General features: G+C 35.5%; 1 protein-coding gene across 3 annotated transcripts in view; it reads left to right on the top strand.

The window, feature by feature from the left end:
- BNC2 (basonuclin zinc finger protein 2) overlaps positions 1–22,201 on the top strand; it is a 405,072-nt gene that overhangs the window by 370,707 nt on the left and 12,164 nt on the right. For all 3 annotated transcript variants that reach the window (XM_088129976.1, XM_088129975.1, XM_088129974.1), the window contains one exon: positions 9,496–11,462. In XM_088129976.1, the coding sequence (XP_087986102.1) occupies positions 9,496–11,462 (1,967 nt within the window). The remainder of the gene's footprint in view (positions 1–9,495; positions 11,463–22,201) is intronic.

Genomic DNA, 22,201 nt, shown 5'->3' with positions numbered 1-22,201 from the left:
TAAAGGCAGAAGTCAGTGATGCTCATATACAAATGTTAGTGACAGTGAACCACCAGTCATGTCTTGTATGGCCACCTAGATCCTGTTTACTGGAAGATTCTGCTTCCTGTGAAAGAGACCAAGGAGTGTTTATAAATGTGTACTAATCCTTTAGGTAGCAGTTGTTCTGCTGAAGCCATGGCAATAATAAGAGTGTTCAAGTCTCTATATCAATGTTTCTCAACCTTGGCAAGTTTAAGATGTGTGGACTTCAACTTCCAGCAAGGCTGGCTGGGGAATTCTGGGAGTTGAAGTCCACACATCTTAAAGTTGCCAAGGTTGAGAAACACTGCTCTATATTATCCAGAGTGTAACTCCAGACTGATGATACTGAGTCCAAACTGCAAATACATATATAGCTCCAATTGGCTTCTCTAATTGTCTGTCTAAATATGCAAGTCATGATCAAGGCTCACGTCCTTGTTTCCAGGATTTAATACTGCAACTATCTAGATTCTCTAAAATACCCATTCAGCCCTCACAAATGGATGAAGAGTTGCCTATCATTCTTACAGATGAGATTTCCAGTTCTGATTATTGACTGGATGACTCAGAAATAGTTTGGACCCCCCTCCTAGGCAATGCCATGGAGCATAGAAACCATCAGTCTGATCATCTCCCTGGCCTTGCTTCCATGGAGAACCTCCTGAAGGTCTTCTCAGCCTCCAAACATCAGCTCTTATCATGCCTGAATAGATTACCATTGTTTGGTCTCTTTTACTGATAGCACAATTGTTGTAGGCCAACCTTGGAACTGATCAACAGAGCTGAAGGAGAAATGTGCTTGTGTGGTTAAGATGATTGATTGTATGTTTGATAATTTTTGAGTTTTGATAAATGAGATATAGAGTTGGTTTCTGGAAAACTAAAAAAGTTGGCGCTATTATTGGAAAAATAGGATGGTTCCGATTTGAAGATAGAAGTTTGGCTAGTTACATTTAAATGAAGCAAGATTAGATTTGTAAAATAAGTATTATGTACCTTTTTAAAGAAAAATCCTGTAGTATCTTTGTTGCTTTAAAAAACAGTGATGTAGCGGTAGGAATAATGGAGCCCCATGAGATCCATACTGCAGAGTATTCCATAACAGAGAAAATCTTTTACAAAAAGCCAACCAATGTGTTTTTAAAAATTGCACAGAACATTTTAAACTACTGTTTTTGAATCTTTATAAAGTTACATAAACTACAGAAGTGAATCCTGTTTTGACAATGCAAATTGTAAGAATTAGGATTATTTTTAATCAATTTTCACAGGGAAATCTGTGTTTCCTTGCTAACTAATTTGCTCTGTTAACAGGAGTCTTTCTTCTCCAACAAAGTGAGAAACTGCATTTGTGTGCTGTTATACTATTTCTGGAAAGCTGAATGTTTAAACAAAAAGAAAAAAATTCTGTATATCTGCAGAATAAAAACTGTATACTAATCCATTATGCAGTGCCTAAAAATTTACTTACTTCACTACATGGGGACTTTCTGCGGTCATCTTCTAATCCAAATTCAGTGTGGAACCTTAAGATTGTAAATGAACCTTCAAGTTTTAGTTTCCATGTCAATTTGGCCTGCAATCAATATATCAACTGAACCCTTGATAGAATCAGCATCTATGTGGATCCTCACCAAAAAGTGATTGAAGTTGAGAAAAAAATAATTTGAATTCTCCTATAGAATTCTGTTTTTTCTATAATTGCATACTTAAGCAGTGCATCAAGATTTTAGGGCAGACCATTAGAAGAGGAGGATTTAGTTTTAGTTTCTTAACTTTATTAATTTAAAAACCAATGAACATACAGTATTAAAAAAATCTAAGAACAAGTCAAGATTCCAATAGCAACTTTTGTATGTACTGGGGTAAAAAAGAGGGATTTGGCCTATTATGCTTTGCAAAAAGGGTTACTTTTTCCCAAATTGAATCAAAAGTAACTATTGTAGTATATTCCAAAATGTCCCATTTTTTGGTCTGTCAGTGTTTCCATTACAGTAATTTTTCAGTTTTTATACCAGAGATCTAAGGATGGAGCTTCTCAATTTTTCCAGTATTGGAAAGCCTTGCCACAACTATTATGAATTGAACAGTTATATTATTTTAGTTCTTTGAGTTGCCTCACTAAATCAGTAAACATATCTTGGAACCATAACTGAATTTTCCTGTATCCATACTATTAATCTTTCTAGTCACTTTTGACTTTGTACAATCTCACAGGACCACCATCCTTGCTTAAGGATGCCCTTTGCTTTTCTGCACTTCCAACATTTTTATGCACCTTCCCCAGTAAATTTAATATTGTCTATGAATAATTTCAAAATAATCTTTCCTGATTTTTGCTGATATTGATCGTAATGTGGAGTTCTTCCAGAGTGTAGCCCATTGTGTGTCAGAGATTTGTCTTAACTCTGATTTCCGTACAAAGGCGTTGATCCCACTCCAAAACTTCTAACAGGATACATTTTGGATATTAGGACTTTGAAGATTCTAACATGAGATTTTCAAAGGCTACTAATGGTGTCATCTTACCGGTTACATTTTTAACAAAAAGACTGATTCCATTCATTTGTAACCAATTAAGTTTATGCCAACTTCTGCTTTAAAATATCTTCTGGCATTACTGATTATTTATACAATGATCCCTTAATCTAAAAAGATTTTGCTATCTCCACACCTTATTAGATAATCCTGCTAAATTATTTGGGAAACAGCCATAGAAGAAGACAATTTAGTTACAGAGACCCTGGCCCAGTACTGACTTTCTGAAAGTCTGATCCAGTCATACATAGCAGCCATTAATGGTTCTGGCATGATCAAGATCCATGATAGGTCAAATGGAAGAAGAATTCTATGAAGCATTGCTTTACCGCAATTGCTGCAACTCTTGTTGAGCCTCAGAATATCCAAGTGAAATCCTTGAGCTCGCTCTATCTATCTATCTATCTATCTATCTATCTATCTATCTATCTATCTATCTATCATCTATCTATCTATCTATCTATCTATCTATCTATCTATCTATCTAATCTCTTCAAAAGACTAACATCTAAATTTCTGGAAATTAACTGTTGAAGTCATGACTGTCAACTCATTTTATCCTTTAAAAGATATTTTACAGAAAGGACAGACTACTATTTGCAGTGCTGCCTATTGTTCTCTTGCGCATCACTCATTTGTTCTTCTTTGCATTTAACATGTATGTCCATATAGTCAGCCATCATTTACTTAGTCCAAGAAACAAAGTTAGGACATATTATGCTGATGATTCATATTATACTAATAACTGTTCTAATTTGGATGAGGATAGTTTTTGCATAGAGATCAATTACTAACACGATTAGGGCATTTCTAAAAAATTGGCCTAGCCCTTCAAGAAGAATTAAGGGAGTACATTTCCATATTTCCCACTTGGTTAGTATGCTGCTAGTTGGCTTCTGATTGGGGGGAAATGTACACAGAAAAGTAAAATCTGCCTGTTAAAATTTACACAGACTGGCAGCGGCCAAATTATTCTCTTTGTTGTCATGTATTTTCCAACTTTCTTCTCTAGGCCAGAACTTCATCTGAACAAGAGAGACATGTTCATTTCACTTTGTGCATTTTCATATAATTTGTGGCAAATGCTTCACCTCATTATATCATCGTCCTTCAGGGCGAAGCATTCTGAAGGTTGTAAAAAGAGTAATTATTATGGAGATTTAAGGTAGACTGGAGCTTATGGAGCAGGAAAGATTCAGATCAGAATGAGAATTACTGGAGACCTCCAGAGAAAATCCATATCCTGGATGTAGTCGTATTAATTGGGGATCTGTACATTGTGCCTTTGGAAATTTTCACAAGACTGGTAGTTTTGTAGTTTGTTAGAAAGATTCTCTGTTGAGGGGGTTGTTGAAATAATGAGATTTAAAATCAAACTCCTAGAAATCTGTGATCATTTAATAGCTTCAGTACATTTTTCTCTGCATTGTACTCTTTTTTACTTAGATGAGCTAATTTTGTTTACTTTGCTATGTCATCTAGCTTTCATTTCCTTTTTTGGTTCTTCCTAGATTTTTTTACCCTCTGAATCAAGCTAATGTTACTGTGCTGCAGTTTAAATGTTGGCAATCTTTTCTCATATGTTTGAACTGAAACTCCAGGCTATGCTGCTGCTTTTCTAATATACAGTTAGGGGAATTAAAATACATTACAAACAAGGAAGGATGTACTGTAGGACAAATGGATAGCACTATTATTCCCAAACATGGAAATGCTATCAGAGCAACCAAGGTTTGTGGCTGGTCATACTATGAGAGTCACTCTAGAACTTAACTGCAATAGCTTGCAGGTCTCAGATTAATTCCTGGTATCTCTTGGAATTGATTCTTGTATGGAGTTGAGATGGACCGATGCTCAGATTCAGTGTAAAGCAGTCCACTGGTTCCTAATTGTTAATCGCTCTTATTTTCTTGCTATTGTAAATTCAATCTGATAGGTTCAATGGTTCTTGGGTGTCACTGGCATAATTGCCCAGTATGTAGCATGATAACTCTAATCCTTGGAATATCCAACAGTTTAATATTGTGAACTCATATGTACTGATCAGCCATGCCCATAGTTCATGGCCTTTAAAATGTGGGATGTCAAACTAATTTCAAACAATATGCCATTTTAACTGGCCATAAGGTAACAATATAACATGTTGGCCCACGTTGAAAAATAATTTAGCTTAACAGTGCCTTCAGAAGGATATTGCTGGGTGACTCTACATACATACAGTCCATTGATCTAACAGTGCAGTTCTAGCCAGTTCTAAGTTTTCAGTGAATTATTTTGTGAAAGTTAACTCAGTTGTACTCAGTGGGATGTACACTGAACTGCAAAGCTAATTTTGGACAACGTTGGGTATATGTCACATGTATCTTCTCATTATTAAATTACTGTTATCTAATTGCAGTATCCAAAATTAATTATATACAAATAATGAAATAAATGCTGTTAAAATACTTCTTAGAAATTATCACAGTAATAATAGAAAATATTCCTAATTGCTTCCCAATTTTTCTTTAAAGGGCTTCTTAAAATACTTTTTGATTAATTTCAGTTTCTGTATAATTATCCTTCAATGAATTCATGATATGTATACATGGATATATACATTTAGCTTTAGCTAGCTATGTCAAGAATTAAATTAGGAAAATGATAGCAGATCTGCCAATACTGATATATAATAATTAGCAATTAGTAAAAGGCATAGTAGATCATATAATATATTCACCTTTCTGTCTAAAGAAAAAAAGAAATCTAGGATTTTTTTAGAACAAAAAAAAATACAGTAGCACATATTTCTGGGAAATGTGTTTGTCTCTTAAACAAGATATAAATGTGTTCGTGTTGTATCAAAAACTTTATTTATGAAGCAGAAACCCTCAGGAAATCATATCCCCTATATTTTCATCCTAGTCCATGGATATTCCCTCCCTCAATTAAAGTGCTGAAAATTACACTGAATCTTGGGGTGAAAGGTCAACGTTTCTAACCCTATTTGTATCATCTGTGGTAATAATCAACTTGAGCTCATCATTCACTCTTAAGTGACCTACATGTTAGGACACTTCATATCCTGATACATCTCATCCTCACCTTTAGGTCAGGTAAAATCAGAAGATATGTGCAGGATGATTAACTTTGACACTACTTCACTGACCCAATAAGAAATGCACTCAGAGTATATTTGTGTGTGTGTGTGTGTGTGTAGATTTATTTTTTTATTTATGCTATTATAGAGAAAGAAATAATATGTGGGTGAAAGAATCGTTTAAAGCTATAAATTGTGTATTGTGAGACGTTAATCTTACTTGGATTAGAAGTTCTTCTTTTTCTCTGAAATTGGAAGGCAGCCGCTATTATGTAGAAATGGAGCAACTAGTATGTCACTTTAGACAACCAGAAGCAGAATTGTCTGCTGCAGATGTATGGCACGTGGATCTTGTGGACTTTGTCAGCATGGACACTCCTTGAATTTCCTGTCTGTACAGTCACAACAGGTTTATCTATTCAGACATGAGTTGGCTGAAATAATATAAATATTTATTATTGGAATATTTTGTAATGAAAAAAGTAAATGTTGGTAAAATTTAATGGCACTGGGGAAAGTCATGAGAGAAGCCAAAACCAGTTACATGGAAAAAATGATATGAGCCTCAAGCTGAGTATTACAATACACCAAGGAATCTAAAGCTAGTTTGTAACAAACTCCAAAGGGATGCTTGTCTTAGTTCCTTATAACTTTTAATTTTAAAATATTCCTATTTCTTCTTATCATGTTCTAAATTACAATGCATCACTAATTTTTATTCGGTTAGTGTTTTGTGAATATTGCTTTGATTATAACACAGCACATATGCACGGTATTATATAAAACATATTTGTCCTGACCTAATTTTCTTTAATGTGATAGGAACAAAAAAAAGATATAACTGAGGAAAAGTATAGAAAAAGCCACTACCTCATTGAAATGCATACCTCAGAATAAAGTTCAGTGGCAGGTCTAATTTTTTTCAACTGATCATTGCCTTTTAAAGAGCTATTGTATGCTTGATTTGGAGAATTATTGGTCGATTTTTTTAAAAAATATATCTAGTTTAAGTATTGGTTGAATATCTATTTATTCATCAATATCCACTTTTAGATGTATGATCAATTTATTTTTATAACGTTGTGGTTTCTTTGAAACAAGTGCAACCTTTTAATGGTTTCAGGTAAAACAGTCAAAATGTAGAAAATTAGGAAAAAACTCTGAATAGGTTGAAAGTGCAAGCTAACTCTCCTCTGGACATACACACTTCATAAAGAGCTCCAGGATCTTGCCATATCGATGTTCATTAATCAATGAACATCTCACATGGGGATAGATAAGGCTTCAATCCTATGTATATTTGAACCAGACTGAAATTCACTGCACCACATCCAAGGCAAATTTGAAAGACTTGTCCAAAATCTTACATAAAGTTGTTGTTGTTGTTCCTCCTCCTCTTTCTCCTCCTCCTCTTTTTGGATGGATTTTAACGATAAAAAAAGGAGGCTTCCCAAGGCAAAATGCTTTTGTTTCCACCCAAATACCACTCCCCAACCTAAAAAAGAAGCCAAAATTGCATCACCAAAATTTTTACTGCTTTCAGTTTTCATGCTGAAATTCAGCAGTGTGTTCTAAGGATGTTAGAGGGGCACAAATAGGATGTTTCCACAATTTATCTGTATATGAAGATTACTCTCACCTTATAGGAAAGCCAAATATGAGGAGTTGTCTATGTCAAGACTATGTGAAACCTTGGGACAAGATCCACCTCTCCTCCGTGTGTTCATTATATCTAAATACAGATTATTAAGAGGGCTAACAGGACTCATATTTTCAGTTCATGCTACATTTAACTCTTGCTCATTGATTAATTGCATAACTACTTTCAGCTTTTGGAGGACATCTGGGCAAGAAATAACCAAAATGTCCCTCCAACCAACAAAGGGGTACTAGTAGTTAGAATCAAAAACGTAAACCATATCCAGGTCCTCTGCCAGTTGACTTGCAAAACAAGCCCATATACCTACCAACTTCTAATTTCCATCTCAGCTGTAACTTTGCTGCTTTGTTTGAAGGCTTTGTCTACCTTCCATGGATCACAGTGTTCCCCTACCAGCTAAGAACCTTGTCTATCACTTACACGTATTGCTCCTAATGAAGCTGCACATGCTAAGGAAAATGCTTGCCTAGGCTACAAGTCAAGTTCAACTACTGATAAGATCCTGGAGCAGCAGGTGACAATGACCATCTTAGCAGGCTTTATAGCCTTTCCTATAGGTCTGAAGAACAATTCCAGCAAAATGTTTTTCCTTCCCAGAGAAATAGCTCTGGGGCAGGACATATGAAAAATGTTACAATAAAATGAAAGTGCGTATTTCACTTTCTAGCCTAATGTTCAGTTTGGCCAGTTTGGTATCTTTGTGAAACTTACATATAAGTATAAAGACACAAAATGCTTCTGAGTATGACATTTCCATTTAGCTCTCCAGGCATTAACACAGTTACCTTCCTTGAATGTACTTATGCTACATTTTTTACTGTAATGAATTCCATAATTACGTGTTGTCCCCTTGAAGAAATGAAACACTCTGTTATTTATGCATTCTTTACCCTTTGGTGTCTTAATATTCTGTTCACTTGTTTTGTATGGTTTACTAGAGAGTAGCATCTTATGGATCTTTCTGTACTTTTTTTTTTTTTTTGTATAAAAAAGAGACCAAAACAACAAACAAGGAGGTTGAGCAAGAGAGGCATCTCAGTAGGAGTCACAAACCTATTGGCTGCTTCATGCTCAGGAAAAGGGTTTGCTGGCAAATTATAAAAGTGGGCAATATAGCTGGCATGAACTTAACTAGAAAAATAGCCAAAGAAACAATATATTTATTATCTAAACAGTCTTTTGCTTACACATATACATGCTGTTATAGAGGATGGTCTGATATTACAGTGCAGAATTTTTAAGTTCTACCTTGAGGCAAATCTCATACTTACAAGCAAAAATGAAAGTGCGAAATGCTTTTTAATGTATATTTAACAACACATAGTCTGGTGATTACTGATGTGTATTCTCTCTGGACTTTTCCCTTGCTATCAAAAGGTAATATTAAAACACATTTTTACACATTTATGGTATCTGCAATGATCAGATGTTTACTTTTAAAAATACTTGCTACTTTTATTTATTAACAATGGCAAAAAGTCATCATATTTTCTCTCTAACTAAATTCAGATTATACAGGAACAGCATTTCCATGAATCAAAACAATGGAATTTGCAAGTTTTTTTTTTAATTTGGTTAATATAAAATTAAATTTTAAATCTTCCTTGGGAAGAGGAAAAAATATACTAAAGTTTTTCTTAATATTTTATGTTGCCTTTTTAAATTTCCATCTCAGTTATAATGTCTAGCTATGTATTATATTTATTAATTTGTTTTTTAAAAAACCCTTCAGAATTGCATACCAGTGTGTATTATCCAAGAAACATATTGTATGCTACTAAATGTATATTTCAAATATTTCCTGTAGTGACACTGTTTAACAATGATTGAAAGTGCAGTCTTTGGCATTTTTGGTGCAATGCACAGTGTAAGTTCACCTCTCATTCTAATGAATGTTAATTGTATGGTTTATAGACCTTTATTATTTAAAAAAGATGTAGCATTTAGTTGACAAAAACCAGTGGTTTACACTAGTATTTGTTCTGACATGATTAAACCATGCTTCTTTGACTCCAATTATGTTTGCATGGTAGTAAAGTTTGCTTTCAACAAAGTGTTTGCATGTAGTATTCAGAGCTTAGTGTTTGATGAGCAGTCAGCACAGCACTTTCAATCGAAATCGATAATTATGCAGAATCAATAAGGTTTTCTTCTTTTGTGTTTGTCTTTGTTGTTTCTTTGATATGGCCTCTAGGATGCTGCAGGCAAAGTGCTGGACCGCTGGGCCATCATGTCCAGGGAAGAAGAGATTATTACCCTTCAGCAGTTTTTGAGGTTTGGAGAAACCAAATCCATTGTGGAGCTGATGGCAATTCAAGAAAAAGAAGGGCAGGCAGTTGCTGTTCCATCTTCAAAGACAGACTCAGACATACGAACTTTTATTGAAAGCAATAATCGAACCAGGAGCCCAAGTCTCCTTGCTCACTTGGAGAACAGCAACCCTTCCAGCATTCATCATTTTGAAAACATCCCAAACAGCCTAGCATTCCTGCTACCATTTCAATACATAAATCCAGTCTCTGCTCCTCTACTGGGCTTGCCTCCGAATGGGCTCCTGCTGGAACAGCCAACGCTGAGACTGCGTGAGCCAAGTCTTTCAACTCAGAATGAATATAATGAAAGCAGTGAATCTGAAGTTTCCCCAGCACCTTTCAAGAATGAGCAGACCTCCAGCAGGAATGCTTTGACCAGCATCACAAATGTAGAGCCCAAAACTGAGCCAACTTCAGTTTCCCCTGTTCAGACTTCTACCCCAGTCAATGATTTATCCAAACCTGAACATACAAAAAGTTCTTTCAGAATTCACAGAATGAGAAGGATGGGATCAGCATCACGGAAAGGGAGAGTATTTTGCAATGCATGTGGGAAAACCTTTTATGACAAAGGGACCCTAAAAATCCACTACAATGCAGTCCATCTTAAGATCAAACATCGATGTACTATTGAAGGTTGCAACATGGTCTTCAGTTCACTTAGAAGTCGCAACCGCCACAGTGCTAACCCCAATCCCCGACTTCATATGCCCATGTTAAGAAACAATCGAGACAAGGATCTCATCCGTGCTACATCTGGTGCTGCTACTCCTGTTATAGCAAGTACAAAGTCCAATCTAACATTAACGAGTCCAGGACGACCTCCAATGGGTTTTACCACTCCCCCATTAGACCCTGTGTTACAAAATCCTCTTCCTAGCCACCTCGTATTTCCAGCTTTAAAGACTGTACAGCCAGTTCCTCCTTTTTACAGAAGTTTACTTACACCTGGGGAGATGGTGAGTCCTCCAACATCATTACCAACAAGTCCATTAATGCCAGCAACTGGTACAATAGAACAGTCTTCTGTCCCTTCAGAATCAACACTACCCACAGGGATGATGCCCAGCCAAGAAACAAATGCTGACCTTGCCCCTAAGAAAAAGCCACGAAAGTCAAGCATGCCTGTAAAAATAGAGAAGGAAATAATTGATACTGCTGATGAGTTTGATTATGAAGATGAGGAAGTTAATGATAACAGAAGTGTAGCTAATGATGGTGGTCATGACAATCATTGCCATTCTCAGGAGGAGATGAGCCCTGGGTTGTCTGTGAAGGACTTCTCAAAAAATGGGCAAAACAGATGCATTTCAAGGACGGAGCTAAGAAGGACAGATAGTATGACATCAGAAGACCAAGAGCATGAAAGAGACTATGAAAATGAGTCTGAATCCTCAGAGCCAAAACTCTGTGAGGAATCAATGGAAGGGGATGAACACACGATACATGAAAGAAGTAACAAGTCTATGATAAACCATGAGAGACCGGATGAAAACCACAATGATGCTTCCCACCACAGTGAAGTTAAAGTCAAGGAAGAGTTTACAGACCCTACATATGAGATGTTTTACATGAGCCAATACGGACTTTATAACGGAAGCAGTGCTAGCATGGCTGCTCTCCATGAAAGCTTTGCTTCATCATTCAATTATAACAGCCCCCAGAAATTCTCTCCAGAAGGTGATTTGTGCTCAAGTCCAGATCCCAAGATCTGTTATGTGTGCAAGAAGAGTTTCAAGAGTTCCTACAGCGTGAAACTCCATTATAGGAACGTTCACTTAAAAGAGATGCATGTCTGCACGGTGGCTGGCTGCAATGCTGCTTTCCCCTCCCGAAGAAGCAGAGACAGGTCAGTAAATACTGAATTTATTAACTGATTTTCTGTTTTTTTCTTAAGCCGCCTAAGAAAGCCAAGGATAGGCTTTATACCAAATATATTTAAATGATATGGCATATTTCTTTAATATAAGATTGGGTAAAAAAACTGGTGGTCTCTAGATATTTTGACTACAACTCTCATAAGTCCCAATCAGCATATCAGTGGACAATGATAATGGGAGTTGTTATACAAAAATAACTAAAAGATACTATGTTGCCTTTCCTTAATCCAAGAAGTCTTTCATTAGCTTTGTTTCTTGCTTTTCTCGATATTTTAGATCTGTATGCAAACACTGAGCCATCACATTATGTAATATAATGAATGCCTTGGAAATAGAAGTGCAAATATAATAGGACAGTAGGTCTTCACTGCATTTCTGTGTATTTTAATTTACTGTTATTTCCATTTGTAAACAAAGCTCCCATTTCTCTGGTTGATTATCTCTTACATTAGCTGTTCCATACAGACCATTCATGCATAGGAGAATGTAAATATGTGGGATAAATGGATAGAAGGTAAACAGGCAGACATACATGCATACATACATACATATGGCCTGTGTACACAGATACTGTCACTACTGTTAAATTCAATTTCTTCTTTATTCAAGTATTTAAAAGTTCCTATTTCAATTTTTGAAAAGTGGCATGAAAACTCTTATATAAGCCAAAACAGGTGGTGACCATTGATGATCGTTTTTACCATTTCATGAGGGCACCTGTTAAGCATCCTGTTAGTAATCAGCATGCATGATAATGATAATGATGATGAAATGCAGCCTTGTAGATTTGGACAAACCCCATTAAATGAATGAAAGAGGCAATTTTATGTAGATTCTTTTATTCATATGAGTGTGTTTTGTACTCTGCATGTTATATAAATCCCAATTCATTCAGCTGAGCACTACACACACAAATAAAGAGGAGCTCAGACATATTTTTAAAATTAATAAAGACCTTTTCTTCTGCTGGACATTTAGATGATATCACACAACAGTTATGTTACATCAAGTCTGAAATAGTTTAGTTTAAACAGAAGCAGCTGGCTCTAAATAGTTTGGTTCCTTTTTTATTCCAAAAAAGTAAGGTAAATGGAATTTGCCAAAGTGGGTCAGTGGCAGGCTAACACAGCTTTTCCAAACTTATGGATTTAAACACGCATAAACTTAAACATGGAACAAATATGCAACACAAATTCATGCATACATATAAACACAGAAATTTTTTAAAAAAGAAAGAAAACTAATGCAGCTCAGAGAATGTTAACCAATAGTAGAGCGGGATCAGTTGGTGTCCACACAATACAGGCATTCCAAAGAAGAAAAACAACAACTGCTTTATAATCTGTTGAACTGCAATCAATTCCTATGTCTTGCTAAGTGAAATTGTTACAAATTATTTAGTGACAACTGGTAAAAATGTGTTTCTGATCTTCTCTTACCAAGTTTCAGCTGCAATACTTAGAGTTTCTTTTTCATACATACATTATGCTTTTCAGTGAACTCCCATACTTGTTACAATTTAATCCTAGTTTCTTTTAACTAGCTTTGGTTAGTCTGCATACCGTTCTACCTTGTATGGTTAGAGGAGGAGAAGGGAGGGAAATAAACTGGCAGAGTTGGAGAAGCAAAAAAGTGTGGCCTGCCAGCACCCTGTTTGCAGCTACCCCCCCCGCCTTCAACAATGGATGAACCCCCAAAAATTTCTCCTTTATTTCATTGGGCAGTTATTTGCAAGGTGCCCTTGACATACATCACGAAACATGGTAGAACTCTTACAGTGCAGAAATTGGATGTCCCTCATTTAGGTGATTAACTGAACTGTAGCAAACTACATTTACTTCTCTTTAATGTTTAAAAGTAATAGCAATATATTAAAAATGGCCAGGACCCAAGGAACTATGAAACTGGGTCCTGAGTAGACTCTCCCAATGGGGAAATAGCCTGCTGGGGGGTTTTTTGGCAGGGGGAGGTGTGTGTGTGTTTTAAATGGACAGGAGTTTGGAAAGAACTGTACAATAAACATGAAAAATAAGTGATCTTTTAAAAGTGAAACCTTTCAGTATATTAGGTTCATTGTGTGAGCTAAAGTCACTCTTTAGATCCTGATCTGTGTTCACTTGGAAGTAAATTCCAATGGATTCAGTGAGATGCACTTGTATACAAGCATAGTTAACACTGCAAAGTTAAAAGAATTCGCTTCATCTAAATAGTAGTTTGGCTTAGTTTAGTTGCAAATCCTGCTGTCCTGTAATTTGTTTTCTGAAGATTTGTTAAAGGTTCATGTTAGGAACTTGCATTTCAGCACTACATTCTCAGTCAAATACACTTTTTTCTTTCATATCAGAAAATCAGTTGACAAGGACTATGATGTCATGTTTGTTGTAAAACATTACAAAGGCGAATCTACCTAGGAGAAAATTGTGGTAAATTTCTTCTATTAAAAATGAATTTAGATGTTATAGTTAATGGGCAGCAATATTTGTTGCACGTGACTGTGTATCATAATGAAATTCCTTTTCTGATCATTTTTTAAAAGCTATTCTCTGAAAATATAGAACAGTCAGAAAATTAACTACCCCAAGCTTTGAATTAAATTGTTCATAACAGATCACAGCGACATATTTGAACTTCAGTGGATCCTTAACTATAATTTATATATAGATGTTCTACATTCTAGAGTAAAACCTAGGTATCAATTATCATGTTCTAGAATATAGATTTTTTTCTCTCTCAGTCACAGCACATAGACAAAAGCAGTTGGCTTCCATTATAACAGATGCTCTGGATTTCTAAAATAACAGTAAGTGACCTTCAGAAATGCAAACTATGCTGTGCACCAAGAAGTCAAAAATATACTTATTTTTTTCAGAATATAAAAATTGGGAAATATAAATTTCAAAAATCCAGTAGGTTTAACAAAAACACTGTTAGCTTTTGCATACATTTAAGAATAAAACATAGGAACACTTATTTTTGAATGTATTATTTCACAGTCTGATGCTAATTGGAAGGTTAACTGGAACCGAGAACAGAATATGATGAAGAAAGGCTACTTTGGAATTAAGTGATGATCTTGGACTTGGTTACAACATAATGAATGTTGAAAATTCTAACCAACCAATATATAAATACATTTGAGATAAAGAATTAATGTTTCTTTATTAATTATTCAGATCAACATTAAGCTTGTTATTATTTCTAAATGATAAGATAGGCATTTGAGGTATTATTTAGCTTAATGAACTTTTCTATGAGGTAAGGTTTTTTTTCTTGACTCTCTGAGAGATTATTTCTTAAAGGAAATTTTGTAAAAGAATCTTACAACCTGTCTAGTCCTTTAGAAAGCAAAGGAAGCCTTGAACATACAATGTCTTTCTTACTTCATTGCCAAATAAATAGAGGAATAATAAGGGAATGAAGGGAATGACCTTCAATCACTTTAATGGGCATCAGAACCCAGTTGTAGCCATTCTAGCAGTAACTGTGGTAGCAGAACTGTGAAACTTCTAATGTAATGTGTACATGAAGAATGTCACATGTTACCATTAAATCTAAGACACAATTTGAGCACTTCTGTAGTAGTAATTGCATTTTTTCAATGGCTCAAATATATGACTATATTTATGAAAATGAAATTTAATTCATCTCTTTCAACAAATATAGTCTTATTAGAAGAAAGAGGGGAGTTATCTAAAGAATAAGCTTGTGGCCATGCAGGGTTATTCTATAAATAATATGCTTTAAAAATAAGAAAAAAGAGACTTAAATGTTAAACACGGATTAATATTTTTTACAATAACATCTGATTCAAGGCATTATGGCCTCTCATATTCAACATGCTTTAGCAGCTGACATGAAAAAAAAGAGAGAGGTACTGAATTGGTCAAGATGTAAGCTCAGCATAATCTGGTTACAGCCTTGCTATCTTCTGCCTGTGGGCCTAAGCATTCAGAATGGCATTCTGATCATTGTCTTTGATGCTAGGCCTTCTTGTTTACCACTTGTCATGTGGATAACATGATTTTCATTTATGACACGAAGGGCTTCTTAATAAAAACATAGGGTCTTACTTAAAATGGCGTCTTCCTAGAAAATCTTGATACTCTCATCTTAGGAGAAGCCTTGGACAAGTAATGGCTAGGCAATATAGTTTATCGGTGGCCTATTTGAGATTAGGATGGCCATTGGCTTTGCCACTGAATACAGCTAGATGCCCACAGGGGGCCCATCAGATGTTTGAAAGTTGAAGAAACTTACTGCTTTCATTTTTTCACTCTTAAACATGCTAATAAGTTAATATCCATTTTCCATTGCTATCAGCAATTGGCAGTGTAAATCTTCCTTGTTACTCGGCTCTAGGTCATGGCTCTTCTGCACAGGCAGACCTGTTACTTCACTTTTTCATTTCCTAGATTCGTGTAAAATAAATGCCTCTGCAGTACCACTGTTAACTGCTTCAAGTTACAAAGGAAGGAACTTCATGCATTGCCTCTCTCTGAGTAAAGGATGCTAATTGTTAACATTTCTCTTTAAATTTTCACAGAACAAAAAGCATGTGTGTTTGTCTGCAAGGTGGGAAAGGTGATTCAGCCCCCTGAATAAATTTAAAAACAAAATAATATTTGCTCAGGGTGACTTATAAATAAATATGAGGCAACTCTTGGTGCCAAGTGTGATTCTGCCATTAGGTTGCTAGTTAAATCAGTCCAGATTTAAACTTGTAAACTCCTTGATTGGTATGGAGAAAGACATCTGGATTAGGTTTATTAAAATCTGCTGATGTTTCCAGAACTAAATTTGTGTGGAGATAGGCCTCTGGGTAGTTAGATCAAGAAAGCGGAAGCATCGTACTTGCTCATCTAGTTACCTGACTTCCAGCCCTGTACAGGTGTGCTTGAATAAATTAACATTAAATACGTCCGATGAGCCACTGCATACATTATCAACAAAGGTGAAGATGTGAACAAATACTACCTGCCTCCTGTTATCACCTCTTGAACACAACAGCAACCCCCCCCCCCTTTTCCAATCATCCCGCTAGGTTTTGAAATTTACAAAGTTAACTTTTGGAAACTGCTTTCCCAACAAATGTATGCAGTTTTGGGGAGCCCATAAGTACTACTAGAAAGAAGGTACTTTACGATAGGTTGTGGTGACTTTAAATGCATATGTAATTAAGTGTGACTTAATAAAAGAAAATTTAGCACTTGAAGGTGTTAGCTCTTTGCATAATAATTTAATAAAACAATTTAAAAGTGCCTCTTTTCTTTTTGAAAAATATACATCTCCAGGCACACTTTCAGTTGTGCTTTAGCTTGAAGCCATTTAACTGGCGAGTTGGGACTGCTCTGCAAGGCGAGGGATTTGTTTCTTGCGTTGCCAAATCAACCGTGCAATCAGGCAGTGTTTTCTGTTCGTAATGTCTTCTTTCTATGATTAGTTAATTTTCTAACTTCATAAGAAAAAAAAAATCAGAAATAAATAATGGCTGGCTTTGCATTTTTTCCCCTGCTGCATTCCTCTTCCTCTGCAAACAGTTTGGTCTGAAAGTGGCTAGGGAATTCCACTTTCTTAAAATTCTTGGCAAAATGGGATAGTATTATCTGAGTTCCTCAATGACTGATCAGAGATAAATGAACTGCAGAGTTCTTCATCCATTGTCCCAAGTGAATGCCTCTTCTAACTGGATAAAGGCATATATAGTTCAGTATAATCACACAGATTTTCCCCCCACTTGGTCTCAGTGAAATCTCTCTTACAATGTAGCAGTCCATTTGCAAACAATTTGTAGACACTGTTGAAAAGTATCATATAAAATATAGAATACCATTGCTAATGTTAGCAGTGCTAGGGGTGAGGTGGGACTAAGTTTTTTAAGTTGGATAAAATAAATTATTCTTCACAAGGATATGCAGGGAAATAATGAAGTTGATAGAAAAGCAGATTGTTCAGTATTTGTTTGCAGTGTTAGGACAGTGTCTAAGTTCACAACTAAAAGTGATTTGACTATAACCAGGCATTTTTAAAACAATGCAATCCTGTCAAATAAATGGATATTGCAGGAAAGTTAAACTAAATCATGAAGTTAATTGCTTTTCTCAGAGAGTTGGAGGTACTTTTCTTGAAACTTAATGAAGACCATACATACTGATGCAGAAGACATAGTAGAATTTTTATTTAAAAGGTGGTTTTTGGCCCTGGGTCGGGTGAAACTGGAACTAAACTTACATTATACCATAAGGATTAGGATGGTCAGCAGAGATAAGAGATTGATTAAAAGCACTTCTTAAATAAAGCCATGCATGAAGGACATTTTAATCAGGGTCCTTTGTTTCACACTCATTCTTTTAGATCAGAATTACTTATTTGATTTTCATAGAACCATAATGTGGCTCCCCCAAGAGTAGCCTGAAGAAGAGTCTTCCTATTGATGCTGAGGTCAATGCTGCATCACTGTTACATCTTTTATTTTTGCATTTCTCTCCCCCCAAATATTAGCTGTTAAGACCCACTATAAAAACTCAATATTTACAGGGCAGTTTACAGTTTACTGAAGTGTCCTATTGCCTATAAATGTGCAATTATTAGACAGTACTGTAATATCAACTAAATCTGGAGTAATATCAGTGGTTAGTAAAGATATCAGTCTCAAGCTTGAGCTTTGGGAGGCAAGGCCTTTTAGTGAGATTTGAAAGAAGCTCATTCTTTCTTTTCTAGGATCAGAAATTTCCAGATAGATATTCTTAGATCAGCATTATTACAAAGATCTTTGCTTGAATGCAGGATAATTTAACTTTCTAATGTACATTTTCTCCTAAAAGATTTGAACACTTATGTGGACAAGAAAGATTTTGCCCACAAAAATGTTTGATTTGCCCAAAGTAGTATGTTATAAATACATAATCCATAGGCTTAATTGCAAAGAAGTATTTCTTTTTCTGTACAATTCAAAGAAGGTCAGGCTGGGATTCACTTGAGCAACATTTTGCAATGGTAGCCATTCATTTTCATAGTGTTTCTAAATTCCAATTTACATATCAAATTTAATACAAAAATTGTGAAATTCATGATATAGTGCAAAACTGTTGACTTGTAGATTATGAAGTTCCTTTACTTTTTTAAAGTCCCAGTTATTTCTTTCTTATTTATTTATCTAAATTACTTTGTCCCATAATTAAACTTGAGATCAAAATATAAGAAGAAGACAGTTAAGTTTTATGGGTGTATATCTCAGGTACTGTTTTTGCATCCAGCCCTCAGAAAGCACGTTGGAGGCTGTCAGGTTTACGCTGACAGTCCTTTAATTTTCTTTTTAAAGATTGAGAGTGATAAAACTCATATGATTAGTTGCATTCTTGAGCACAGGCATTTTAGAAGTGAGTGAGATACCCTAGCCGCCATGCCTGCAGTCAGTTTCAAGCTTTCTTAAGAAAGGGTGCCCATTCAATGAATCTGGAAGTCAGCATCTCTGCTGGAGGAACCTCTGAAGTTTGATCACCATATATAGAAACAGCACTTATTCTACAGGCTTTTTAGTCTACACAGTCACAAAGGGGGCACAGCTGGGTCACTCGGCTCACTAGTAATTGTGTTTTACAGACTTCTAAAGCAATTGGCTCAGTCAGTCCCAATTCAATAAAAGTGGAAAGCGAGAGCACTTTTGTTCTTCTCCTTCTTCTTCTTTTTTTTTTTTACTTGAAATTATTTCATTCAGCAGTCTGTCTTTTTTATTACCAGGACTTGACATTAGCACTCCAAGCTATATTAGCATCCATTTCAGCAGTTCGGTAATGGTATTAAAAAAACACTTAACTTCAACGGTGAATGGTTGTATGACAGTGCCATAAAAATCCACATTAAAAAAAAATCTTATGTATTTGTCTCTGAATTTTTTTTCTACTTGTTTAACCACTTCAAAACTGTGTTGTCATTTATAAAGACTTTCTCCTTAAAGGAAGCTGCAGTGGACACTGTGAGTCTACATGCCCATGCCCCCCAAAAGTCAGAAACCATTTTAAAAGTAAAACATAGGAACTGAAATATAAGCTGTTTAGGTATTAAAAAATATTAAGACTCCATTTATTTTGTCTCTTCTAAAGCATACTGATGTTATGAAGAAATGCCTATTGGGTTCAATAAGTAATTAAAATAGAAGGAAACCAAGAAAAGACTAATAATCTCAAAATACCAGAGGTAAACGTGTTTGATATCTTGCATGTTTGGGAGATTTGTTTTGAACCCAGCCCTCTTTTTTTTACTTCGAATGAGACCTTAAGTACCTTGGCAGTCTTGAAGCTTATAAATGACAACATCAGGTTCTAAATTTTGATTAAACATTCTGTAATTAATCAATAGTAGATATGAAGCAGTTGTTGGGGTCCAGAGCTGTAAAAAGCTTGAGACATAAAACATTACAAAGTAATTAGAGTGCGCTCCTTCACAAGAGAAAGGATTGCCTTCAATAAAGAGGTAAATGATAGCATCGTGTTTATTGTGGACGTAGGCAGCCAGTGCAATATGATAAACTGCAGGAGATACACATATCAGTAATCATCTGCATTATTAGTGTCATTAATCATAATTCTAAAAATATGACAGCAGCTGCCAACTTTTGACCAATTTTCCTTCTGCCTGTTGGCCATTATAACTTCACTAACAGACTGCAGAGCTCCTGTGTGTGTGGCAGTTTTGCATTGAGAATGGAAGGTTAATTATATTTCAGCTGCTGATTCCTTTTCTCCTTGGAAAAGCCTTTGCACTTTGACAATCCCAGGAGCTCACTGCTGTTAAACCAGTGAAACTACTTTATTGAAATTTCCTTTGTTGGTCAGGAATGAGTAGATATGATATTAGCATCAGTCTGGGACAGTTGCTTACACTTCTTGCTCCAGAATAGTCCTTGGAAGGAAAACTCAATTTGTATTTCCTCTTTGCTTGGCCTCTTATGAATAGGGTTTTTTTAAAAACAAAACCTCTCCTAATTTAATATCCAATAACAAAAGAACGTATGGAGCAATTCCATTAGATCCCAGCGTTGGAGGCTAGAACTGGCATAGATACATCTATGCTGGTAATCAACTACTAAAGCTTAGATAGGCAATTACTAAAAATATGTTTAAAAATGTGTGAGGGCACATTGTAGATGAGAAATCAAAACAGTATGCAACCAGCAGTGCTTTAGAAATATTATCACAATATTCAAATTTAAATTCTTGCAAAAATAGTTTAGCCCCTAAATAAACTGTGATTTTTAACTTTCGAAATTAGTTGCCAGATTTTGATTCTTCGTGGCAACACCACAGTTCATAGTTAAAATATTATTTCAAGTCAAGTACTTTTGACTTTAATGTCATTCCTGTAATTTCAAATTTAGTCTACATAATTCATTCAAATTCCTTTCTAACTAGGAATGTTACATTGTTAAATTATTCCCAATATAATAACCTTAATTCAAGATAGATCAAAACCTTCTCAAAGTTCATCACTCCCTAACTGAAGAATCTAATGATAACTTTGATTCATGAACTGAACCATCAGAATGAATGCAGTTCAGTTTTTCATACACTCTCAGTGCTTTTCAGCAGTCGGTTTCAGCCTCTGGCTGTGCAGCACTAAGCAGCTGAACCAAATCAAGGTGCATGTGCGAATAAGCTTTTCAACTCGCAGTGCATTCCAGAAATGGAAGACATTGTTATAATCCCTTTAGAAGAATTGGCTGAGGATGCATCTGCACAATTTGTGAAATCACTTCAGCTGGTTAATGTGAAATGTGTGTCATTTCTTTATCATCATACTGTGCAGTTCCTTAAGCCAGGTTGGTAACTCCTCTGTGGTGTGATGATGTGTGTACACAGCATAGCTGCCATTTCTGGGTAGCACAGGCCAGTATTTGAAACCAGCAAATAACAGTTTCATGGCATAGGAGACGAGGTAGCTAAAATACAAATGTATATGGGTAGCATAATGGCTATAGTATAGTATGGCATTAGTGCAATAGATCTGTGAAGTCAAATACCATGGATGGAGATTTCAGGGAATTTATTTCCTGTTTCTTTCTAAAATTTGTGTCCCACCTAGCCTTCCACCTAATGGAGCTTGAGTTCAAAAATTCCTAAATATTGTGAGAATATTCTTAGGAGAATAAATTGGCATGAATTTTGGATCAAGTGTTTTGCTTAAAAAAATCACTCTCAGTTCAAATGATCTTCCATGCAATAAATCTCAGGAATTGGTATTCATTAAAAAAGAATTTGGCCTTTCATGGATGGCATACAGAAGATCCATAAAAGCCACTGAAGCCACGCTCCTCAGGTATGTATGAATCGCTTTTGTGCAGATAGCTTGCAAACATTCTGGAGACGAGGGAAGAATTGATAATCTCAAACAATTAACTAGGACTGCTAATTATAATTAAGTTAGTCTGCTGCCAACTGTGCATAAAGATATGATCTAAACACAGTGCTTATTCCATACAGTTCCTTAGCTTATTTTGGCAATGCTTGGTCATTTTTTTCCTTTACGTGATACTGACTAATTTGGGATGTTAGAAACTTTCAGTCTCCCCACCACCACCACTTTCTTCCTCTATAATAAGATGGTTTGCATCAAGCCTGCTTGTAAAGTGTGAGCTTGAAGTGCTACAGTTCAACATTTTGGAGTAACTCTGGCAACTGGTCCAGTGGTAATGCTTTTTGTTTGTAATGTCTTT

Source organism: Python bivittatus, unplaced genomic scaffold (assembly GCF_059951505.1).
Source record: "Python bivittatus isolate LINGU-HERP-01145 unplaced genomic scaffold, Pbiv_v1 ctg000850_np1212, whole genome shotgun sequence".
Lineage (NCBI taxonomy): Eukaryota > Metazoa > Chordata > Lepidosauria > Squamata > Pythonidae > Python > Python bivittatus.
This window is presented reverse-complemented; position numbering and strand designations above follow the sequence as displayed.